This window comes from Eptatretus burgeri, chromosome 2, assembly GCF_056783735.1.
Source record: "Eptatretus burgeri isolate ZD-2024b chromosome 2, Ebu_testis_v1, whole genome shotgun sequence".
Lineage (NCBI taxonomy): Eukaryota > Metazoa > Chordata > Myxini > Myxiniformes > Myxinidae > Eptatretus > Eptatretus burgeri.
The window spans coordinates 42595427-42617136 of record NC_140962.1 but is presented as its reverse complement, the minus strand read 5'-3'; the positions used below and the strand labels follow the sequence as shown (position 1 = coordinate 42617136).

The 21710-nt window shown below is 43.6% G+C and overlaps 1 protein-coding gene across 1 annotated transcript in view; it reads left to right on the top strand.

The window, feature by feature from the left end:
* LOC147031910 (sorting nexin-33-like) overlaps positions 1 to 21710 on the top strand; it is a 43064-nt gene that overhangs the window by 3573 nt on the left and 17781 nt on the right. The window contains exons 2-4 of the mRNA XM_085869116.1: positions 1 to 64; positions 6406 to 6844; positions 7162 to 7266. The exon at positions 1 to 64 is cut by the window's left edge and continues 864 nt beyond it. Coding sequence (XP_085725242.1) covers positions 1 to 64; positions 6406 to 6844; positions 7162 to 7266 — 608 coding nt within the window. The remainder of the gene's footprint in view (positions 65 to 6405; positions 6845 to 7161; positions 7267 to 21710) is intronic.

Here is a 21710-nt window from a genome sequence, read left to right as displayed (position 1 = left end):
CGTCTCTGAATGTCATTGGCATGGCCGGAGAATCTTTCAATTATTCTCAACCAACTAGTCCCAGGTGAGGTTGTGTGTGTGTGTGTGTGTGTGTGTGTGTGTGTGTGTGTGTGTGTGTGTGTGTGTGTGTGTGTGTGTGTGTGTGTGTGTGTGTGTGTGTGTGTGTGTGTGTTTTATAGACTGGTTATTAGTATTCCAGGGGGCTGACAGGATGGCCGAGAGGTACACACACTCGCCTCGAGGCTGTGTGGCTTAGGCTTGAAACTCATCCCAGCAATAAACTGTCATCCTGATGTTTCACAGACCTGGTGATTCATCAATATTTGTGCCGTCTCTCCATCTATCCATTGATACCATACTCTGTGCAGAGCGTTAGTGCTGCCTAGGCAGTCTACTTGACTAGTGGGTACAATCCTGGACGGGTCGCTACGACGACACACGATACCAGCATGCTGGCACTCATTTTGTCGACCTTGGAAGGATGACAGGCAGAGTCAACCCCAGCTGATATTAATTCAACAGCCAAGTGGGATTTTAACTCAGGATCCTAGGATCCCAAGCCCACCACCCTTACCATTAAGCCAACACCAGGCATGCCGTCCCTCCGATGGACGTTAAACTGGTTGTCCTGCCTGCTGTCATTAGTTCATGGATGTAAAGATCTCACGGTGTCCTTCACGAAGAGGAGGCGAGCTGTCGCCGGCACCATGACCAAATTCCTAAATTCCTGCCCTAATTACTGCTTGGAAGAGGTAATAGAAAACCACCCAATATAACCCTTTCCAAGAAACTGCTCCAGCAGCACTGACACTCTGTAACAGAGTATGGTGCATTTGAATCGGAATATTAGTGTACTCACCGTCAGACAGGATGATAGACAAGAAGTGCACCTACCATTGAGCGATACGTAGTCTCAGTTTGATTCTTATCCCGATGATAAACAATCGGACTGGTGACTCACAGGTAGGGTGTTTCCTCACAAACGGTGCCATCCTTTATATGGACGTAAAATCGGCTGTTCCATCTACTAGCATCAGATAGCGGACAATGAAGATCCCACGGAGTCTCGTAAAAGAGGTGGCACGTTATCGCCTGCACCCTGAACAAATCCCAAATTGCTTCCTTAACCTGCAGGAGGTACTGCATCATCGGCACAGTGCTCCCAGCAATGATGAAAGCCAGCGGCTAAGCCACATGCCGCATACAAATGAATATGTCTCCCCACCCAGTATTGTATTCTGTAATGCCAAACTGTCTATCACAATAAGGCTTTGTTGTACTGAAACAATGATACCAGCTTAGCTGAGGGGTTCCTTGTTAGGTTGTGTGCAAAAGCATTGAGATTAGAAATTGTATTCTCAGTTCGAATGCATGACCACCACCGCTGCCCTCTCCCTTCCCCACCCCTTTCCTCTGACTGCCTTCCCACCTTCCTGTTTTTCTCGTGTCCCTTTATCTTCCATACAGGATGCCGTGCATGCTTTCAATCATCTGCTCGATTAACGATGCCAAAGTCCTGTTGTCGATGTGAAGATTTTCCTGTTTGTAAAATGTTTTCGAAAGGCTGCTCGATTCATTTCTGTACACTTGCATCCTTCACAATGACAGAACGTTGAAACGTGTAATTGTGATATGGTTTTCTTTTACGTGAAACATCGCCTGTTTCTCTCTTCCTTTTGTTTAAGATACCCCCATCTCTGGGGCATTCCATGGACGTCGTGTGAATGGGGGTGATGATGGTATCAAACTAGAACGGCTCTCGGTACAGCGTGTGAAAACATATCCTCCGTCCACCTTTGGTGGTGGAGGTAATTACGTGTACTATGGCGTGCTTGATTCTGATAACTTCACGCTTTGTCTTTTCTGACTCATGATTACTCAATTTTTGTATGCAGTGTATTTTTGTTTTATCCTGAGCCTTTCTTTGTTGGTCTACGTTAAATGGAGTGGTGCTTTGATGGTGCAGAAAGTTGACAGAGGGGCAAAGGGGAACAAGCGAATAAAAAAATTGACAAATGCATTGGAGTACGAGAAGAGTTTAGGAAGTACGAGCTTATGGGAGAAACAATTAAGTGGAAATTGGCAGCAGTCTTGAGGACTGAAGGGGAAACGCAAGACGAGAGACACAAGGAGAGAAAAAAATGGTAAGGGTGAATGAAGGTGAGCATCAATCAACCTGTAACTTCAAGAGGGTGACCAGGTATGGTTTTCTGGAAGTATTTGTGTGGTGTTCGTGTTGGATGGAGGGTAGAGAGGGTGGATCTGCCTGTGGTGTGTGAGAAGCAAACCATGTGACTCACTGTCCTGCTCTACTCAAATTTGCCAATAATGTGGAAAGTTTCAGGTTTTACCATCTCTGGGAGAAGCGGCTGCATCAGCCCCACTTGGGTATATGGTCTGCCTCAGACGAGAGGATAGGACTCATTCAGGTGGCAGACTAATGGCTAATGTCAGTTCTGCAGATAGAGATGCCACCACAGCCTACCTTTTTCAGACATGTTGCATATGTTGTTTTTTTTCTTTTCTGTAAATCGTGGTAACAAAATAGTGGAGAGGATTTTCCTGGGTCTGGGAGAGGTCGTTGAAGTTGACCAAGGATCAAATTTGTCCAAAACCTGCCCGATTGCACACCATCCTCAGACAAAATACCATCTAAAGCAAGCTGTTGTTTGTGCTTGCAGATAAATCGGATAACCATTCAAGGATGGCACCCTGAATACCATTGGCTGACAGCTTGGAAAGAAAGGGTGGGTGCAGTGTGACCACTCCTTGGTTTTTTCACAAGATCTTGGCTATTCGTTGTTCACCTTGGCGTCTTGGTTTTCTATAGGTTTTCTTGGGGTATAGATTTTCTATTATCATCACTTTTCTGAAACCTTGTGAATTCTTGGCTTTTTTCATTGGCTCATCTTGGCATTTATGAAAATGAGGAGTGGTCACACTGGGTGGGTGCCAGACAGTATTGAAGTCATAAGAGATACCTCTGACCTCTTGTTTTGAGCTTGAGCATCCATGTATTGTTGGAAGCACATCCAGAGGATGGTACTGTTATGGCTGAAACCAAACTGAAGATCAGAATCAGACATTTGGAGAAGAGATCAGACTGGAGGTCTGTTGCATGCTATATTCCACACTTTGTTTAGGATGGTGAGAAGGCTGAGCATTCTTTAGTTGAGATGATCAGGCATCCATTGAGAGCGACCTTGAGAAGAACAAAGGAAAAGTTGATGACTGCTAAAGCCTTAGAATGTTGATTTCCCACACCCATTGTTGGTCTGCTCCCCCCCCAATCCCCCACATCTTGGCCTTCGGCTCTGCTGTTGGTGTTTCCCCCTCCCCCCTCTGCTGTTCCTTTTGTCCTGCTGTGTTCTGATCCATTTAGTGTACTAATACTAGCTCTATCACGAGCCTCGACAATGTGGACAAAAAATGAGCTCCGCAAACATGATTGTTATAATCATTTTGAAAAGCAATGAAGAAGCTCCTCAATATATGACGTCTGTTTGGAAATGGTTAATTTCTTGTGACCTGTCTACGTCTATTTGTTAGCAACAAACAATTCTACCTGTGCGATTCTGGGCATGTTGAGCATATTGCTCGTGCAGTTCCTCCTTCCAGTTCATCAAAGCTAAGTTTTCCACACCAGATCGTCATGTCTTTGTGTTGTATTTTCGGCCTCGTATTGCTGTTTGTGTTTTCGTCCAATTCTCCGTGTTAAACCATACCTTGTTGTGGTGTATTGTCAAATCATGTCCCTGTGGTAGTCTGGCCGACTCGCCAGGCCTCAGTAAGTCAGGCAACAGTGAATCCTCCCCGTCCCTAACTGTGTTGACCTCAGACATCTCGGGCCTCTGCTCCAACCTGACAGATCTCTCAATGCAGGACATGACTGATAAACTGGACATCAGTTCAAGAGAATTCTTCCTCCCGCAGGATGTCCCTGACTTCTTTGTGTCTCTCCTTGGCTATTGTCTCCTCTGGTTTGATAGGCCTGAACCCTGTCCTAGCAGAGTTGCACATTGCCTCAAAAAGTCCATTTCTCACTGTCTGTGTACTGACTGCTCTTACATCTCCCAACCCCCTGGAGTACCTTTGGCTGTGACTTGCCCTTCGCTCCCACCTCTTGTTTGTCTGTGTTATATCATCTTCCAAACAGTGATGACACCATGTATATCTCTCTCAGACAACATGGACCAACTTTTAACCATTCATCCCAACTTTCTTCCTCATATGTGGTGATTTCAGTTGTCACCATGCCAATTGGCTGGGCATTGATGCCAACTAACAACCATCACTGTCTCTCTTTGGTGCACACTATTGGGATTCATTCAATTTCAAAACGAGATATCCATGAGATTGGCCAGTAAAATGAGTACCAGCTTACTGGGATGATTGAGCCATTCGCGTATCCTGTGCCGGAGTGGTGACCTGTCCTGGATTGTGCCCAATAGCCTAGGAGACTGCTTTGGCAGCACCAACGCTCTGCCCAGAGTATCGTCCCGATGGATGGATGGATGGATGGATGGAATGGGGCTTTACCGCCCTTGTTCACGTGGGCCAGAAACGGCAAGGGGTTCCGAAAGAGAAGCGTTGTACTGATCACGTGAACCGAGAATCAATTGATTCTGCACTTGGTGACTTGCTCTTATTTGTGGTGTGATTATCTTTTATGAAGGAAGGAATATTTATGCAACTCTCGTTAACAATATTACAAATCCCCTTCGAGCTGAAAAATGCTGTTCTGGGAAAGACAACGTTTTGCAAAATTACATGTATGATGGAGCCCATAATCGAGCAAGAAACCTTCTCGCAATGATGAGTTTGGGATAAACTATTTAAATGAAGTGAGACGGCCAGTTGACAAACGTTGTGACAAACCATCGTGTTGATATTCTGTGGTTTAATACATGATTGCGTTTGGCTGTGAGGCATGCAGCTGACCTGACTACCATCAGCGTCAACTGATATCAATCGTTTGAAGCATTCCAATTTGAAAAAAACAGATGTTTGTTCAGAAATATAGCATCAGCACATTCTTGCGAAGGGTTCAGATAGGATAGGTTTGGAATATTTTTATGTAGTTTGTTCCCACCACTCTCATTGCATGGTATCGTGCAAATTAATCCATAATTGATCATTATCTCATCTTGCATTGCATGTCTATTTGTGAAGAACAAGGTCGTGAGAAAATGAACTGTTTACGGAAAATGGCCTAAACAGTCCCTGGTGAGAGTGGAGTAATGAATGTAGAAGGTTTTTTTTTTTTTTTTTTCTGAAACGTCCGATGGGACGCTGCAAATTCATTTTGTAAGTTTGAGTTGAGATGTCAAAGTCAAGTTTCTGTTGCATCCACCAACAAAGTTGGAGGTTTTGTTTTCACCCATCTGTCTGTCTGTCTCGTCTGTGAGCAGGGTATCACAAAAGCTTCTGGACCGATTCAGACAAAACTTCGTAGAGGTTGGGTGTGTGAAAAAAAAAAAAATTGATTGGGCTTTTGTAAAGTTGCTTATCTGGATATGAGAATATTTAAATTTCTTCAGTGATTCTTCACAATTGAGCGATAAGGCCAAAGATTATATTTCAAAAAGGTGTGCATAGATTATGACTAAACTATGTGGATGAGTTGATTAGATTTTGGTTAACGTCTGGATGCAGATCTGGTCTCGCAGTGTGATACAAAACATAAAATCTTCAGCTTAGCAGAGGAATGCGCTCCACCGAGTGCCGTTCGAGTTAACTCATTTGACTACTTTATCTGGAGGTTATGTTGTCACAACTAGAGCGGCACTTGGTGGAGTGCATACCTCTGCCAGGCTGAATAGTTTACGTTTTGTATCCCACTGCTAGGCCAGATCTGCTTACCACCCTTAACCAAAATCTAATCGGCTTAATCCCGATCCAGTACCTTACCAAAATCGAATTAGTTTGTCTGTGCCACACACTCAACCTGACCACCACGTTTCGTCTAGATCTGTCCACTACTTTTTGAGATCTGCTCACAGACAAAGAAACAAACAAACAGGGATGAATACATAACTTCCGTCCGTGTTTTGGTGGCGGAGGTAATAAAGCTGTGTTGTGGAAAGAGGGTTATTGGGTGGGGGAAGGGGGGGGGTATGAAAGCCTTTGGTTACTGCTGTATATTAACTACAAAAGAACATCAAATGATCAAATGACCAGTAATGATAGTGCCATGCAGAAGTGGATGAGTTTTACCAAAATGCTACCAATGTTGTACTTCAGCTGTAGCTCATTTCCATGCAAAATGAATACCTCTGCAACAAAAGGTGAACTGTCATATTCAGTAATGACAGCACCAATAAACGTTTGTTTTTTTTTGTTTTTTTGGCAGCATTGACAACTTATTTCATATTTTCGATTTTATTCCATTTTATGTTTTTGCAGCTCCCCTGCCCCACTTCTTGGTGTTGCGAGCACTTCCAGCGGTTATGCCAATGTTCCTGGCACGTGTCAGCCCACCGACTCTGCACCGAGCCCTTGTGATGATGAAGATGATTGGGATGACGACTGGGATGACGATGACGACGACGACGATGACTATGATGATGGAGCGGCTGGGCCCCTTGAGGCATTGAAACATCGTGCATTTTCTTCGGGTTCGACCACTGGGCCGACGCCTTCGGCCACGTCCGTGTCCTCTTCAGCTCAAACGCAACGCCGGCAGTCCAGCTCTGTCGGTCGCACATTTAACCGCTTTTCGACCTTTGTGCGGTCAGGCGGTGAGGCATTCGTCCTCGGGACAACTGCCATTCATGTGAGCGACAAAGACCGCATCGAGGTGATGTCTGGGCCAGTAGGTCCGGAATGGAAACCCAATCCTCAGGTAAATGCTAATGCTTCTCCTTTTTGCTTGGGCAAAATGACTTGAGAGCCATGTCGATGATGTTACTTTTGTTGCATGAAGATTTTTTTATTTTTTTTCGAATAAAATCCAAATTAATTTTCTTGAAATCGTATGCATAGGAAAATTCAACACTCACAGTAACTCTAATATTTCATTTCGGTGATTTAATACAATTTTTCCATCACTGTTTATATGCATCACTATTGTTTTTTTGTTGTTACTAGAACATTGTTGTTTAAGCATTTCTTTCATCCCCGCCCCTTTTTTATGTGCGTGTTTTTCATGTACAATTGAAGCCTTTTTCCTGTACAATTGAAGAACCAACAAAACAAACCAAGTTTAAAGGAATGAAAAGCTATATTGCTTACAAAGTCACAGCTTCCAATCAGCCACACCTGCAGGTCAGCTGAGAATACGTGTGTGCGTGTGCATGTGTGCACTAGTTCATGCTTTTGTGGGATAATTTGCTGTTTACTTAAGGTAGCAGTCATTTATATTGCATACCTGCCATTTGTTGTGTTGCTGAACCTTTTGATGGATCTGATGGGTGATCTTGCTGATTGTCTTTTCATAGCAATCAAATGGGCCATTCCTTTTGTCAGGTGACATCCTACCAACAAGGATGTTCCATTTTGTCTGACAAGTAAAGGAGTGTTGGTATTATTGAAGCTGTAAACATAGCAAAGCGATGTGCTTCGGGGACTTGCATTGCAAAAGGAAAACTAGAAGGGCACTCGGTAGAGCGCATACCTCCGCCACGTAATGCCCGATCCACGAGAACACATCGGGCCCACTCAATACATTTTTGAAATATCATGCTATACAGTTCTATATTGTTTTTGGCTCAATCTCTCAATGGTGAAGAATCACTTTTAAAATTTAAATAACTCTCGTGTCCAGATTCGGATTCGGATCTTCAACAAAATCGAATAAATTCGTCCTTGTGACACACCCAACCTGTCCACAAAATTTCATCCAGATCTGTCCGCAACTTTTTGAGATATCCTGTACATAGACAAACGGACAGAAAGGGGTGAAAACATAACCTCCTTCACCTTCGGTGGTGGAGGTAAAGATCCTAAAGTCTGAAAAAAAACTACTCATTTTCCCCAAGTTAAAAAACTCAGCTGTTTCATTGGTTTCAAGTATGTGGAAGACTGTAAACCCATTTAATTCCAGCCACTGCAGCATGATTCCCTTAACTCTCGTTGAGTCGTGGGTGGGAGGAGTGAGGGGTTCAGGTCAGGTCAGGTCAGCTATGGGAGCATGCACCGGAGCAGCATGTCTCTGTGTCCACTTTCCGCCGGTACTCCAGGGCCCTCCATCTGTCCATCCCCTCGGCAGATGCCTGGCCCATCCCCATCTCCTTGAGATGCTGATCAACCTTCTGCAACCACGAGGCACGTGATCGGCCCATTGGCCTCCTCCACTCACAAGGCTCCCTCAAATAATCCAGTGAGCAGGATCAGCGTCAGGAAAATGAGCCACATATCTTGTATACAACCACAGCTGACACTCACAGACTATACAGGAAGCAAATCTCATTTGAGTCTCTCTCAGCAACCGCTCGTTGGACACACAGTCTGACCAGTGATAGCCAAGAATTCTCTAAAGAGACCTGGGACCAAAGGAATTAAGTCTTCATCTCAGATCCCTGGTCAGAATCCAAGTCTCGCATCCGTAGAGCAAGACTGGAAGCACCAAGGACCTGAAGACTCGGACTTTCGTCCTCCCGCACAAGTACCGGCAGCGCCACACCCCGTGATCCAGTGAATCCATGACTCCCCAGGCCAGACCCAGAAGTTTGTTGACCTCTGGCCCACAACCAGCAGACATGAATATCACAGCCAAGGAAAGTGAATCTTTCCGTGACCTCAACATCCTCGCCACAAACAGATAGGTACAGACAAGATAGCAGCATCCAAGCTGTAGATGAAAGCCTGGATCTTAGTTTTGACACGGGCAACCCGTAATCCCAGCGGCTCCGACTCCTCATTCAGCACCTCGAGGACCCCCAAAAGGATATCTAGAGTCTCTGCAAAGATGACTACATCATCTGCGAAATCAAGATCAGAGATCTTGACATTCCTAAATGATGCACTGCAGCTTGATCTCTGCAACAGCCTCCCCAGAATCCAGTCCAAACAAATGCTGAAAAGTGTGGGTGCTAGTAGACACTCCTGATGGACTGCATTAACAACTGGAAAAAAGTCAGAGATGGTATCACAGCACTCTCAGGACTGGAGTGTAGTTCAGACATCAGATTGATCAGTTTTGGTGGCACCCCCGAAGACAGAGAATTCTCCAAAGGACATCCCGATTCACTGAATCGAATGCTTCACAGAGATCAACATAGGCTGCAAGCAGCCCTTGCCGAAACTCTCGTTTGCATTCGGTGAGGATCCGAAGAGCAAGGATACGGTCAATTGTTGACCTCTTTGGTGTAAAGCCTGACTGCTCTGGACACTGGTGCGCAAGCAGATGGTGGCAAACCCTTTCAAGAATTATCCAAGCAAAGACCTTGCCCGGCACTGAGAGCAGCGTCACCCCTCAGTAGTTGTTGCAGTCTTGGCGATCACCCTTCCCTTTTCAAAGAGGGACAACCAGGCCCCTCTTCCAGTCAGTCGGGATGATGCCTTTGTTCCAGGCAGAGCACAGAACTGCGTGCAACGACATGAGTACAGCATTCCCACTTGACTTGAGAAGTTCAGCATGGATGCCACAGATCCTAGGAGCTTTACCCCATTTCAACCGGTTCACCGCAGTCTGTTTCCACAAACGAAGGTGGACCACAGTTGATTGGTGGGTCAGCAATAAGGATAGTAATACCCTTGACATCCAACTCGACAGCTGGTGGATCAGCCTGGTACAGCCGCTCAAAGTAACCGACCCAGCGGGCCTTCACTTTGGACTCCTCTGTCAAGAGCCTACCACCCTCTGCTCTAACTGCAGTACGCCAAGGGATGGGCTTGGATGAACGCAATGCACGAATTCCCCTGCAAGCAGGACGAGAATCACTTGACAACAGGTGATACTCTACCCCCTCACAGATTGCTCGCACATCCGCCTCTTTGTCCACCCTCAGCATACGTACAGTTTTACGCCTCAACTCCCTGAACAGCTCAGCTCCGGCATTCAGCCTGGCGCTGCGACTGGTCAATAGTATCCAGTGTCCCTTGAGAGACAAAATTCTTCTTCACCCGACGGTGAGTTCCAAGACATCCACCGGCAGCATCAAGAATGGTGGTCTTGAAGGCACTCCACAACTCTTCAGGATCCCCCAAAGTACCGAGAACCCCCCCCCCCCAAATCTACACTCAGCCTGTTCGCAAACTCCTTAGCTCCTCTCTCATCCTTGAGCTTGCCAACATCCAGCCCAGGCTGGGATGGTACCATTTTCCTTGATTTAAGCTACAACCAGCCTGTGGTTAGTATTGAGGAACTGAGCACTCCGGTAGACCCTGCAGTTCTGGATCATCCTCCAGTGACCATCAACAAGCACATGGTCAATCTCCTTTGCCACACCGCCAGCATTGGAATACCAAGTCCAGCAATGAGTCTGTGGGCACTGTAACCATGAACCAGCCACCCTAAGTCCATGGCTTCTTGCAAAGTCGTGTTATTCTGTGTTGTTACGGTTCTAGTGTTATTCAGGTTCATGGTTGCAGACCAATGGGGACCAACACGTGTCTCAACCATCTCCATCAGTTCCAGTTCATGCAATGAAATCCCCCAAGACTGGAAGAGTATCTCGTCTGGGGCACTGATCAACCACAGACTCGAGTGTGACATGGAATGCATCCTTCACGGTGAGATAACTGGCCTCAGTTAGAGCATAAACAGAGACCAGGGAATTGACACCCAAGGAGTGACGAATGCTTAGTCTCATAATACGCTTGTTGACCGGTGTTACCTCAATTATAATTGGTGTAAGCTTGTTGGACGCAGCTACATCAACTCCTTGGGCATGGTAAACATCAGAGCGACCAGACCAATAGTAGGTGTAACCACCACCATGATCTCGCCGCAATCCGGTCGCCGAACCTCAGTACTGCAATTCTGATGTCCAAACGCTTGAGCTCAGATGATAACGGAGACAGGTGAGCACCTTTCTTAGGGATAGAACATTCCAGGCACCCACCCGAAGGGACCGCCTCAGGTTAACCCAAGGAGACCACTGTCTGGTGGACGACGCCTCAGCACCACCCCGACACACACTACCGCAATCTGACCCCTTGGTTTTCCTCCTATCATCAAAGATTGGGGGTCCCGAATGCTTTGCCTCAATCCTGTCATCCCGTGAGCTGCCCTGTGAAGGGCAGCTGCACAGGAGGTATAGTACTCCCACGGAGTGGGTTTTCAGATGTTTGTTTTTGTTGTGCTTTTCGTATGTTTTGTGGCATGAAGGGTTTTACGGTGACTGGAGTGCAAATCCTGCCACCAACCTCTCAATAAAAAGTAACCCAACTGCAGGAGGATGTCCGCAGACACGGTTGAGCACTAGATATGGATGGCTGTTGGCTCACAAGGAGCTCCTCTGCCCTTTGACAGGTTTTGGTTTTAATCCTGATGGGTGTCCATATCATACACCCTTCTCACTAAGAAACTTGGTGGGGGAGACAGTTTAGTCGCCGTCAACCCGACCATGAAACAAGTTAGTACAGGTTTACATGGTACCTGCAGCAAGTCACAGATCTAATCTGATCTGACCTGACCTGACAAAGGGGCTTGGGGATCGGTTGTGTGGCACACTTGCCAATTTTAGGTTGGTGATAGTAAGCAGCATTGATAATAATCAAACCCTCATGATTTAAGAGAGAAAGAAATGAGTCTTTAACTGCTCGACCAAATGGATAGTTGCTGTGAAAGACCACACTCCCCAAATCCATCAGCATGACTATTTGTGTCACTGTTAAGACTTGGTCAAGGATTGTTCCATAATGCATGTTTTGTGGAAGAGCTAGTACACTGAACGGATGAGGACATAACAGTACACAAAACATGCATGCCAGGGGTGGACAAGATGGACACAGAAAGAAACTCCGAGGGAAAACTGGAAAATTGGAAGGAAGGGGACATTTGGGTGGGGGTAACAAGGGCAGGGGAGATTATGATTTAGGATTGGGGATGATCTGAAATGGTGGTGAACAGCTGTCTTGAAGACCTGGAGGGAAGAATAAGATTGAAGAGGATTTGAAAGATGATTCCACAAGCAGGAAAAAAAGAGGAACAAAAGAGTGGAGGTGAGCAGTGATCCTGGATTTAGATAGTTTTTACCAGATGTGAGGGGACAAGGCATGGAAAGAGCTGAGGGTACAAGACCAGAAATAAGGCTGGAGAAGACAGAGAGACCACCGACCTGTCTGCCATGGCCGAGATTCTGATTATCTTGAAGACCTAGGTTTCCACAGCTTCAAGCTGAGCAAGATGTGAGGCAAGGGAGCCAGCCAAGAGGGGAGAGCATTATTCCATCAAGCTGCAGATGAAGGACTTTGTCCAACAGAGGATGCTCAGACTGCGGCTGGCTTTGGAGGCCAATTTTGAAATGTGATTTTCCCATGAAGGATCATGGCTGATGGTGAGACCAAGGAGTTTGCATGACTGAACTTCCTCAAGAGGATTGTTAAGAAAGTAGATGGGAGGGTTTGCCAAATGGTCATTTTGGAGAGAGAGATAGTGAGAGTGTGGGATAATGGATTGGGCCCAAAACACTGCCTTGGGGTCCTCCAGCCTTGACAGGGCGAGGACATTAATGTGCCACATGTTGGCTACAATAGAGGAAGTCAGGAAGCCATGTATGGAGTTGGCCTTGGATGCCATAGGCAAACAGTTTGGAGAGCAAGGCAGGATGCCAGACTGTATCAAAAGCTTGAGAGATGGCCCTGATCTCATGTCTGACATTGAGGGGCCCCATCTATTGTTAGGTGAGTAGACGCAGCATGACAAAGGTGCAGTGATCTGCTCTGAAAGCAAATTGGTGATCTGACATTAGGTTGTTGGAGAAAAGGAAGGATTTCATATGAACTGTGATGATGGGTTCCATGACTTTGCTGTTTATTGGAAGTAAGCTGATAGATGTGTAGTTGAGGGGATCAGTTTTTGCACCTTTTCTGTAATGCAGTGATGATGGTGGATTTCCAAGCAGATGGAAGATGATCCAGCATAAATGACAGGGTAAAAAGAGCAGAGAGAGTATATGCAGGAGCAGCAGAGCAGGGTTTTAGGACACGTGACCTGATGCTCTTCTAACCAGTAGCAGAGTCGAGGGTTGAAAGAACCTTCCCTACCTTCTGAAGTGCAAACGACAGTCCAGGAGCATTTGGGCATGACACGGAAGGATGGGAACCAAGAATGAGGGGGTGGGAACACAAGATTTGGAAGCAAACACAGAATTGAGACATTCAGCCTTCTCGCAAGCAGAGTCGGCTGTGGTGCCATGTGAAGTGAGGAAAGGGGTGGAAGGGGAGCATCCTCCAGATACAGACTTAACAAGGCACCTCCAGGTTTTAGAGGAGGGAGACAAGTTTGAAAGTTCATTTTTGAGGACAGATGTTGTTTTCTGGCTCTCCTGAGTGGACACACACTTGTTACGGACTTTTTGGAATGCACCAAGATCGTTTTCGGTCAAATTAACCTCACGAAAAGAAGGCAAGTTGTTTCAGAGCAACTGCCTCACCACAGGATTCAGTGTACCATGGGAAGAAGGGTAGGAAATTGAAGACAAGATGGTTTGAGTCTGTGGAAGAATTCTCAGGCCGAGTTAACATCAGGGGCAGCATATATGGGAGACCACTCCCAAAGAGAGTGGTAGAGTGCAAGTAGCCATATCTGCCTGAGTGAACTGCCAGATTCGCTGGAATTGAGGCAGCTCTCTCAGATTAGTCAGAGAGATGTTGACTTTCACAAGAAGATGACCAGGTGAACCAATTGGAGCAGAGGAAGAGCAGGAGATATTTGCAGGGAAATTAGTCATCACCAAGTCCAGAAAAGATGATTTGCCATTTGGGGAAATCTGAATTGAAAAGTTCACAGATCGAGTCAGTCTCATTGAATCGCAGAAGTCCTTTGCTGAAGTGCCATGGCTGGTGAGAGGTACCAACACCCAGTCAAGTTGCATGGTGACAATTGAAATCGCCACATATGAGGAAGAGAAAGTTGGGATGAGTGGTTTAAAGTTTGTCCATGTCTGAGAGAGATGTAGATGTTGTCGCCACTTAGGAGGATGGTATAACACACAGATGAAGATGTGAGAGAAGAGGGGAAGTTGCAGCCAGAGGTACTTTTGGGGGTTGGGAAGTGTAAAGTCAATATATGGACAGTGAGAAATTGAGTTCTTGATGTAAACAGCAACTCTGCTGCCAGGGTGTGGCTCAGGCCTATCAAATTGGAGGTGATTGTCACTGGGGAGAGGCACTAAGGAGCTGGGGACATCCGATGGAAGAAAGGATATGTGTTATTGGCAGCAGCCTGGATTGAGAGATCTGTGAGGTTACATCCAATAACCTTGGATGTTTGAGGAACACACAGTTAGTGATGGGGGGGGGGGGGGTGTTGGGTGTTGGATGCAGGATGGGGAGGGAGGCTTTGTGGGAAGCAAGGTGAGGCCTTGGGGGTGAGGTGCAGGGGGAAGGATCGAGTGTGTTGGGTGCAGGGAAAGTTTGAGCGTGCGTTCTGCCGAGACACAAGTCGTGCAATAAAAATGTGTCTATATAACCTGAGATGGCTTGACTGTGCTGTGAAGTCATTGTTGTCTGTTTGATTGCTTGTTTCTAGTTAATGTATAATGTATATGTACTATATAAGCCTGGTGTTGGCTTAGTGGTTAGGGTGGCTGACTTAGGATATTAGGGCCCTGAGTTTGAGCCCTGTTGGCTGCTGAATTAACACCAGGTAGGGTTGACTCAGCCTGTCATCCTTCTGAGGTTGGCAAAATAAGTACCAGTGCAGTGGCAGAGGGGCACAGCATCAGCGGCACAGCCATGCTTTCAATAAATGATCGCTACCTGGCTAAATGCAAGAACAGAATGTATATGTACTGCACTTGTACATATTTTGACTCCAACAATCAATCCATCCTCATTTTTGCTTTTTTATTTTGTTTTATTATCACAGTATTTGTTATTGGAAGGTGGATGGAGTGCTGCTTTTATTCCCAGTGTTTGGATGACAAATGACCAATCGTGAATACTGCAAACCAAGAGAATTTAAGTTCGTATTTATTGGCCGTCATTTAACGTGTTTCGAGAACATCTACGTAATTTCACAGCATGGCAGTGCCATTGTGAGTGCTCAAACGCTGATGAGTGTTTCTGCTAAACCAGATGGACAGGGTGTTTGTTTAATGTACTACGTGGAGAGTGCCATGTTTGAAACACAAGAATGATGTCATGCGTGAACAAATAATTATCAAAATATATACCCGATTAACTTGTTTACAAACAGGCCAGTGGAAATGGGAGGAAGAAACGAAAAAGGTGGGTCACAAATAAATAATAGGCATCTGATGTGGGATAAAGCCTGGTGTTGTTTTAACAGTTAAGGTTGCTGCTTTAAGAGTTCAGCGTCTGAGTTTGAACCCCTGTTTTTACCCATTAAATAATGCCAGGTGGGTTGACTCAGCCTGGCATCCTTCTGAGGTCAGCAAAATGAGCACAAGCTTCCTGAAAACACAGGGGGCACTGCATCAGCAGTACAGTCTTGCTCCCATCAATGATGCACAGGCTGCCTATGACATAATAAGTTGGGAATGTGTGGAGAACATGGTCCAATTGTCTTCTCTCTCTCTCTTTTTTTATACGCCCGATATATATATATATATATATATATATATATATATATATATATATATATATGTATATATATATATATATATATATATATATATATGTATGTGTGTGTATATATATGTGTATGTATATATATATATGTGTATGTATATATATATATATATGTGTATGTATATATATATATATATATATATATATATATATATATATATATATATATATATATATATATATATATATATATATATATATATATATATACATATATATATACATATATGTATGTATGTATAATGTGAGACCGGTTGTCCGTCCGTCCGTTCCTGTCTGCACTCCAACTCCCAAAGTTTACAACTTTCACGTTTCATATTTGGTACTTAGGTACAGACTGTGGAGAGGGTGTGTCGTGACATACGTTCGTCATCTAAAGTGGTTGCCATGGCAACCAGGATGCTGTTTTACATGAAGTAGCACAATTCTGCATATACCTTCTTGTTTGGGCATATATTGTGCTCACTTGAACTCTTGTTAATAATGTGGCAGAGGTGTTTTTAATAATGTGGGGGTGAGGTGTTTTTAATACCGTGGTAGTGAGGTGTTTTTAATAATGTGGGGGTGAGGTGTTTTTAATACCGTGGCAGTGAGCTGTTTTTAATACCGTGGCGGTGAGGTGTTTTTAATAATGTGGTAGTGAGGTGTTTTTAATAATGTGGGGGTGAGGTGTTTTTAATACCGTGGTAGTGAGGTGTTTTTAATACCATGGCAGTGAGGTGTTTTTAATAATGTGGCAGTGAGCCTTTTTTAATAATGTGGCAGTGAGGTGTTTTTAATAATGTGGCAGTGAGGTGTTTTTAATAATTGGGGGTGAGGTGTTTTTAATAATGTGGTGGTGAGGTGTTTTTTAAGACCGTGGCAGTGAGGTGTTTTTAATACCGTTGAAGTGAGGTTTTTTTAACAATGTGGGGGTGAGGTGTTTTAATACCATAGCGGTGAGGTATTTTTACTAATGTGGGGGTGAGGTGTTTTTAATACCATGGCAGTGAGGTGTTTTTAATAATGTGGCAGTGAGCCTTTTTTAATAATGTGGCAGTGAGGTGTTTTTAATAATGTGGCAGTGAGGTGTTTTTAATAATTGGGGGTGAGGTGTTTTTAATAATGTGGTGGTGAGGTGTTTTTTTAAGACCGTGGCAGTGAGGTGTTTTTAATACCGTTGAAGTGAGGTTTTTTAACAATGTGGGGGTGAGGTGTTTTAATACCATAGCGGTGAGGTATTTTTACTAATGTGGGGGTGAGGTGTTTTTAATACCATGGCAGTGAGGTGTTTTTACTAATGTGGGGGTGAGGTGTTTTTAATACGATGGCAGTGGGGTGTTTTTCAGAATGTGGGGGTGAGGTGTTTTTAATACCATGGCAGTGAGGTTTTTTTAGTAATGTGGAAGTGAGGTGTTTTTAATACCATGGCAGTGAGGTGTTTTTAACAATGTGGAAGTGAGGTGTTTTAATACCATGGCAGTGAGGTGTTTTTAATACCGTGGCAGTGAGGTGTTTTTAATACCGTGGCAGTGAGGTGTTTTTAATACCATGGCAGTGAGGTGTTTTTGATAATGTGGGGGTGAGGTGTTTTTAATACCGTGGTAGTGAGGTGTTTTTAATACCATGGCAGTGAGGTGTTTTTAATAATGTGGCAGTGAGCCTTTTTTAATAATGTGGCAGTGAGGTGTTTTTAATAATGTGGCAGTGAGGTGTTTTTAATAATGTGGGGGTGAGGTGTTTTTAATAATGTGGGGGTAAGGTGTTTTTTAAGACCGTGGCAGTGAGGTGTTTTTAATACCGTTGGAGTGAGGTTTTTTAACAATGTGGGGGTGAGGTGTTTTAATACCATAGCGGTGAGGTATTTTTAATAATGTGGGGGTGAGGTGTTTTTAATACCATGGCAGTGAGGTGTTTTTACTAATGTGGGGGTGAGGTGTTTTTAATACGATGGCAGTGGGGTGTTTTTCAGAATGTGGGGGTGAGGTGTTTTTAATACCATAGCAGTGAGGTTTTTTTAGTAATGTGGAAGTGAGGTGTTTTTAATACCATGGCAGTGAGGTGTTTTTAACAATGTGGAAGTGAGGTGTTTTAATACCGTCGCAGTGAGGTGTTTTAATACCATGGCAGTGAGGTGTTTTTAATACCGTGGCAGTGAGGTGTTTTTAATACCATGGCAGTGAGGTGTTTTTAATAATTCGGAAGTGAGGTGTTTTTAATACCATGGCAGTGAGCTGTTTTTAATAATTCGGAAGTGAGGTGTTTTTAATACCATGGCAGTGAGGTATTTTTAATAATGTGGGGGTGAGGTGTTTTTAATCATGTGGAAGTGAGGTGTTTTTAATACCATGGCAGTGAGGTATTTTTAATAATGTAGGAGTGAGGTGTTTTTAATACCATGGCAGTGAGGTGTTTTTAATAATGTGGGAGTGAGGTGTTTTTTAAGACCATGGCAGTGAGGTGTTCGTAATACCATGGCAGTGAGGTATTTTTAATAATGTGGGGGTGAGGTGTTTTTAATAATGTGGGGGTGAGGTGTTTTTAATACCATGGCAGTGAGGTTTTTTTAGTAATGTGGAAGTGAGGTGTGTTAATACCATGGCAGTGAGGTGTTTTTAATACCGTGGCAGTGAGGTGTTTTTAATACCATGGCAGTGAGGTGTTTTTAATAATGTGGAAGTGAGGTGTGTTAATACCATGGCAGTGAGGTGTTTTTAATACCGTTGCAGTGAGGTGTTTTTAATAATTCGGAAGTGAGGTGTTTTTAATACCATGGCAGTGAGGTGTTTTCAATAATTCGGAAGTGAGGTGTTTTTAATACCATGGCAGTGAGGTGTTTTTAATAATTGGGAAGTGAGGTATTTTTAATACCATGGCAGTGAGATGTTTTTAATAATGTGGTAGTGAGGTGTTTTTAATAATTCGGAAGTGAGGTGTTTTTAATAATTCGGAAGTGAGGTGTTTTTAATAATCCGGAAGTGAGGTGTTTTTAATAATTCGGAAGTGAGGTGTTTTTAATACCATGGCAGTGAGGTGTTTTTAATAATGTGGAAGTGAGGTGTTTTTAATACCATGGCAGTGAGATGTTTTTAATACCGTGGCAGTGAGGTGTTTTTAATACCATGGCAGTGAGGTGTTTTTAATAATGTGGAAGTGAGGTGTTTTTAATACCATGGCAGTGAGATGTTTTTAATACCATGGCAGTGAGGTGTTTTTAATCATGTGGGGGTGAGGTGTTTTTAATACCATGGCAGTGAGGTGTTTTTAATAATGTGGGGGTGAGGTGTTTTTTAACCATGGCAGTGAGGTGTTTTTTATACCATGGCAGTGAGGTCTTTTTAATACCATGGCAGTGAGGTTGTTTAATAATGTGGGGGTGAGGTTTTTAATACCATGGCAGTGAGGTGTTTTTAATAATGTGGAAGTGAGGTGTTTTTAATACCATGGCAGTGAGGTATTTTTAATAATGTGGGGGTGAGGTGTTTTTAATAATGTGGAAGTGAGGTGTTTTTAATAATGTGGGGGTGAGGTGCTTTTAATAATGTGGGCGTGAGGTGTTTTTAATACCGTGGCAGTGAGGTGTTTTTAAAAATGTGGGGGTGAGGTATTTTAATAATGTGGCAGTGAGGTGTTTTTAATCATGTGGAGGTGAGGTGTTTTTAATAACGTGGGGATGAGGTGTTTTTAATCATGTGGAGGTGAGGTGTTTTTAATAACGTGGGGATGAGGTGTTTTTGATAGGGTGGCAGTGAGGTGGTTTTAATAATGTGGGGGTGAGGTGTTTTTCATACCGTGGCAGTGAAGTGTTTTTAATAATGTGGGGGTGAGGTGTTTTTAATTATGTGGGGGTGAGGTGTTTTTAATAATGTGGGGGTGAGGTGTTTTTAATAATGTGGGGGTGAGGTGTTTTTAATACCGTGGGGGTGAGGTGTTTTTAATAATGTGGCAGTGAGGTGTTTTTAATAATGTGGGGGTGAGGTGTTTTTAATTATGTGGGGGTGAGGTGTTTTTAATAATGTGGGGGTGAGGTGTTTTAATAATGTGGGGGTAATGTGTTTTTAATCCCCTGGCGTGCAGTGTTTTTAATAATGTGGGGGTGAGGTGTTTTTAATAATGTGGGGGTGAGGTGTTTTTAATAATGTGGGAGTGAGGTGTTTTTAATACCGTGGAAGTTAGCTGTTTTTAATACCGTGGGGGTGAGGTGTTTTTAATAATGTGGAAGTGAGGTGTTTTTAATAATGTGGGGGTGAGGTGTTTTTAATACCGTGGCAGTGAGGTGTTTTTAATAATGTGGAGGTGAGGTGTTTTTAATAATGTGGCAGTGAGGTGTTTTTAATACCGTGGAAGTGAGGTGTTTTTAATACCATGGCAGTGAGGTGTTTTTAATCATGTGGGGTGAGGTGTTTTTAATACCATGGCAGTGAGGTGTTTTTAATAATGTGGAAGTGAGGTGTTTTAATACCGTGGCAGTGAGGTGTTTTTAATCATGTGGGGTGAGGTGTTTTTAATACCATGGCAGTGAGGTGTTTTTAATAATGTGGAAGTGAGGTGTTTTAATACCGTGGCAGTGAGGTGTTTTTAATACCGTGGCAGGGAGGTGTTTTTAATACCAATGCAGTGAGGTGTTTTTAATAATTCGGAAGTGAGGTGTTTTTAATACCATGGCAGTGAGCTGTTTTTAATAATTCGGAAGTGAGGTGTTTTTAATACCATGGCAGTGAGGTGTTTTTAATAATGTGGGGGTGAGGTGTTTTTAATACCGTGGAAGTGAGGATTTTTAATAATGTGGCAGTGAGGTGTTTTTAATACCGTGTCAGTGAGGTGTTTTTAATAATGTGGGGGTGAGGTGTTTTTAATAATGTGGGGGTGAGGTGTTTTTAATACCGTGGCAGTGAGGTGTTTTTAATAATGTGGCAGTAAGGTGTTTTCAATAATGTGGCAGTGAGGTGTTTTTAATACCGTGGAAGTGAGTTGTTTTTTAATAATGTGGGGGTGAGGTGTTTTGAATACTGTGGCAGTGAGGTATTTTTAATAATGTAGAAGTGAGGTGTTTTAAATACCATGGCAGTGAGATGTTTTTAATACCGTGGCAGTGAGGTGTTTTTAATAATGTGGGAGTGAGGTGTTTTTAAGACCGTGGCAGCGAGGTGTTCTTAATACCATGGCAGTGAGGTATTTTTAATAATGTGGGGGTGGTGTTTTTAATCATGTGAAAGTGAGGTGTTTTTAATACCATGGCAGTGAGGTATTTTTACTAATGTAGAAGTGAGGTGTTTTTAATACCATGGCAGTGAGGTGTTTTTAATAATGTGGGGGTGAGGTGTTTTTAATAATGTGGGGGTGAGGTGTTTTTAATAATGTGGGGGTGAGGTGTTTTTAATGCCATGGAAGTGAGGTGTTTTTAATAATGTGGGGGTGAGGTGTTTTTAATTCCATGGCAGTGAGGTATTTTTAATAATGTGGAAGTGAGGTGTTTTTCATACCATGGCAGTGAGGTATTTTCAATAATGTGGGGGTGAGGTGTTTTTAATAATGTTGCAGTGAGGTGTTTTTAATACCATGGCAGTGAGGTGTTTTTAATACCATGGCAGTGAGGTGTTTTTAATCATGTGGGGGTGAGGTGTTTTTAATACCATGGCAGTGAGGTGTTTTTAATAATGTGGGGGTGAGGTGTTTTTTATACCATGGCAGTGAGGTGTTTTTTATACCATGGCAGTGAGGTGTTTTTAATACCATGGCAGTGAGGTTGTTTAATAATGTGGGGGTGAGGTTTTTAATACCATGGCAGTGAGGTGTTTTTAATAATGTGGCAGTGAGGTGTTTTTAATACCATGGCAGTGAGGTATTTTTAATAATGTCGGGGTGAGGTGTTTTTAATAATGTGGAAGGGAGGTTTTTAATAATGTGAGAGTGAGGTGTTTTTAATAATGTGGGCGTGAGGTGTTTTTAATACCGTGGCAGTGAGGTGTTTTTAAAAATGTGGGGGTGAGGTATTTTAATAATGTGGCAGTGAGGTGTTTTTAATCATG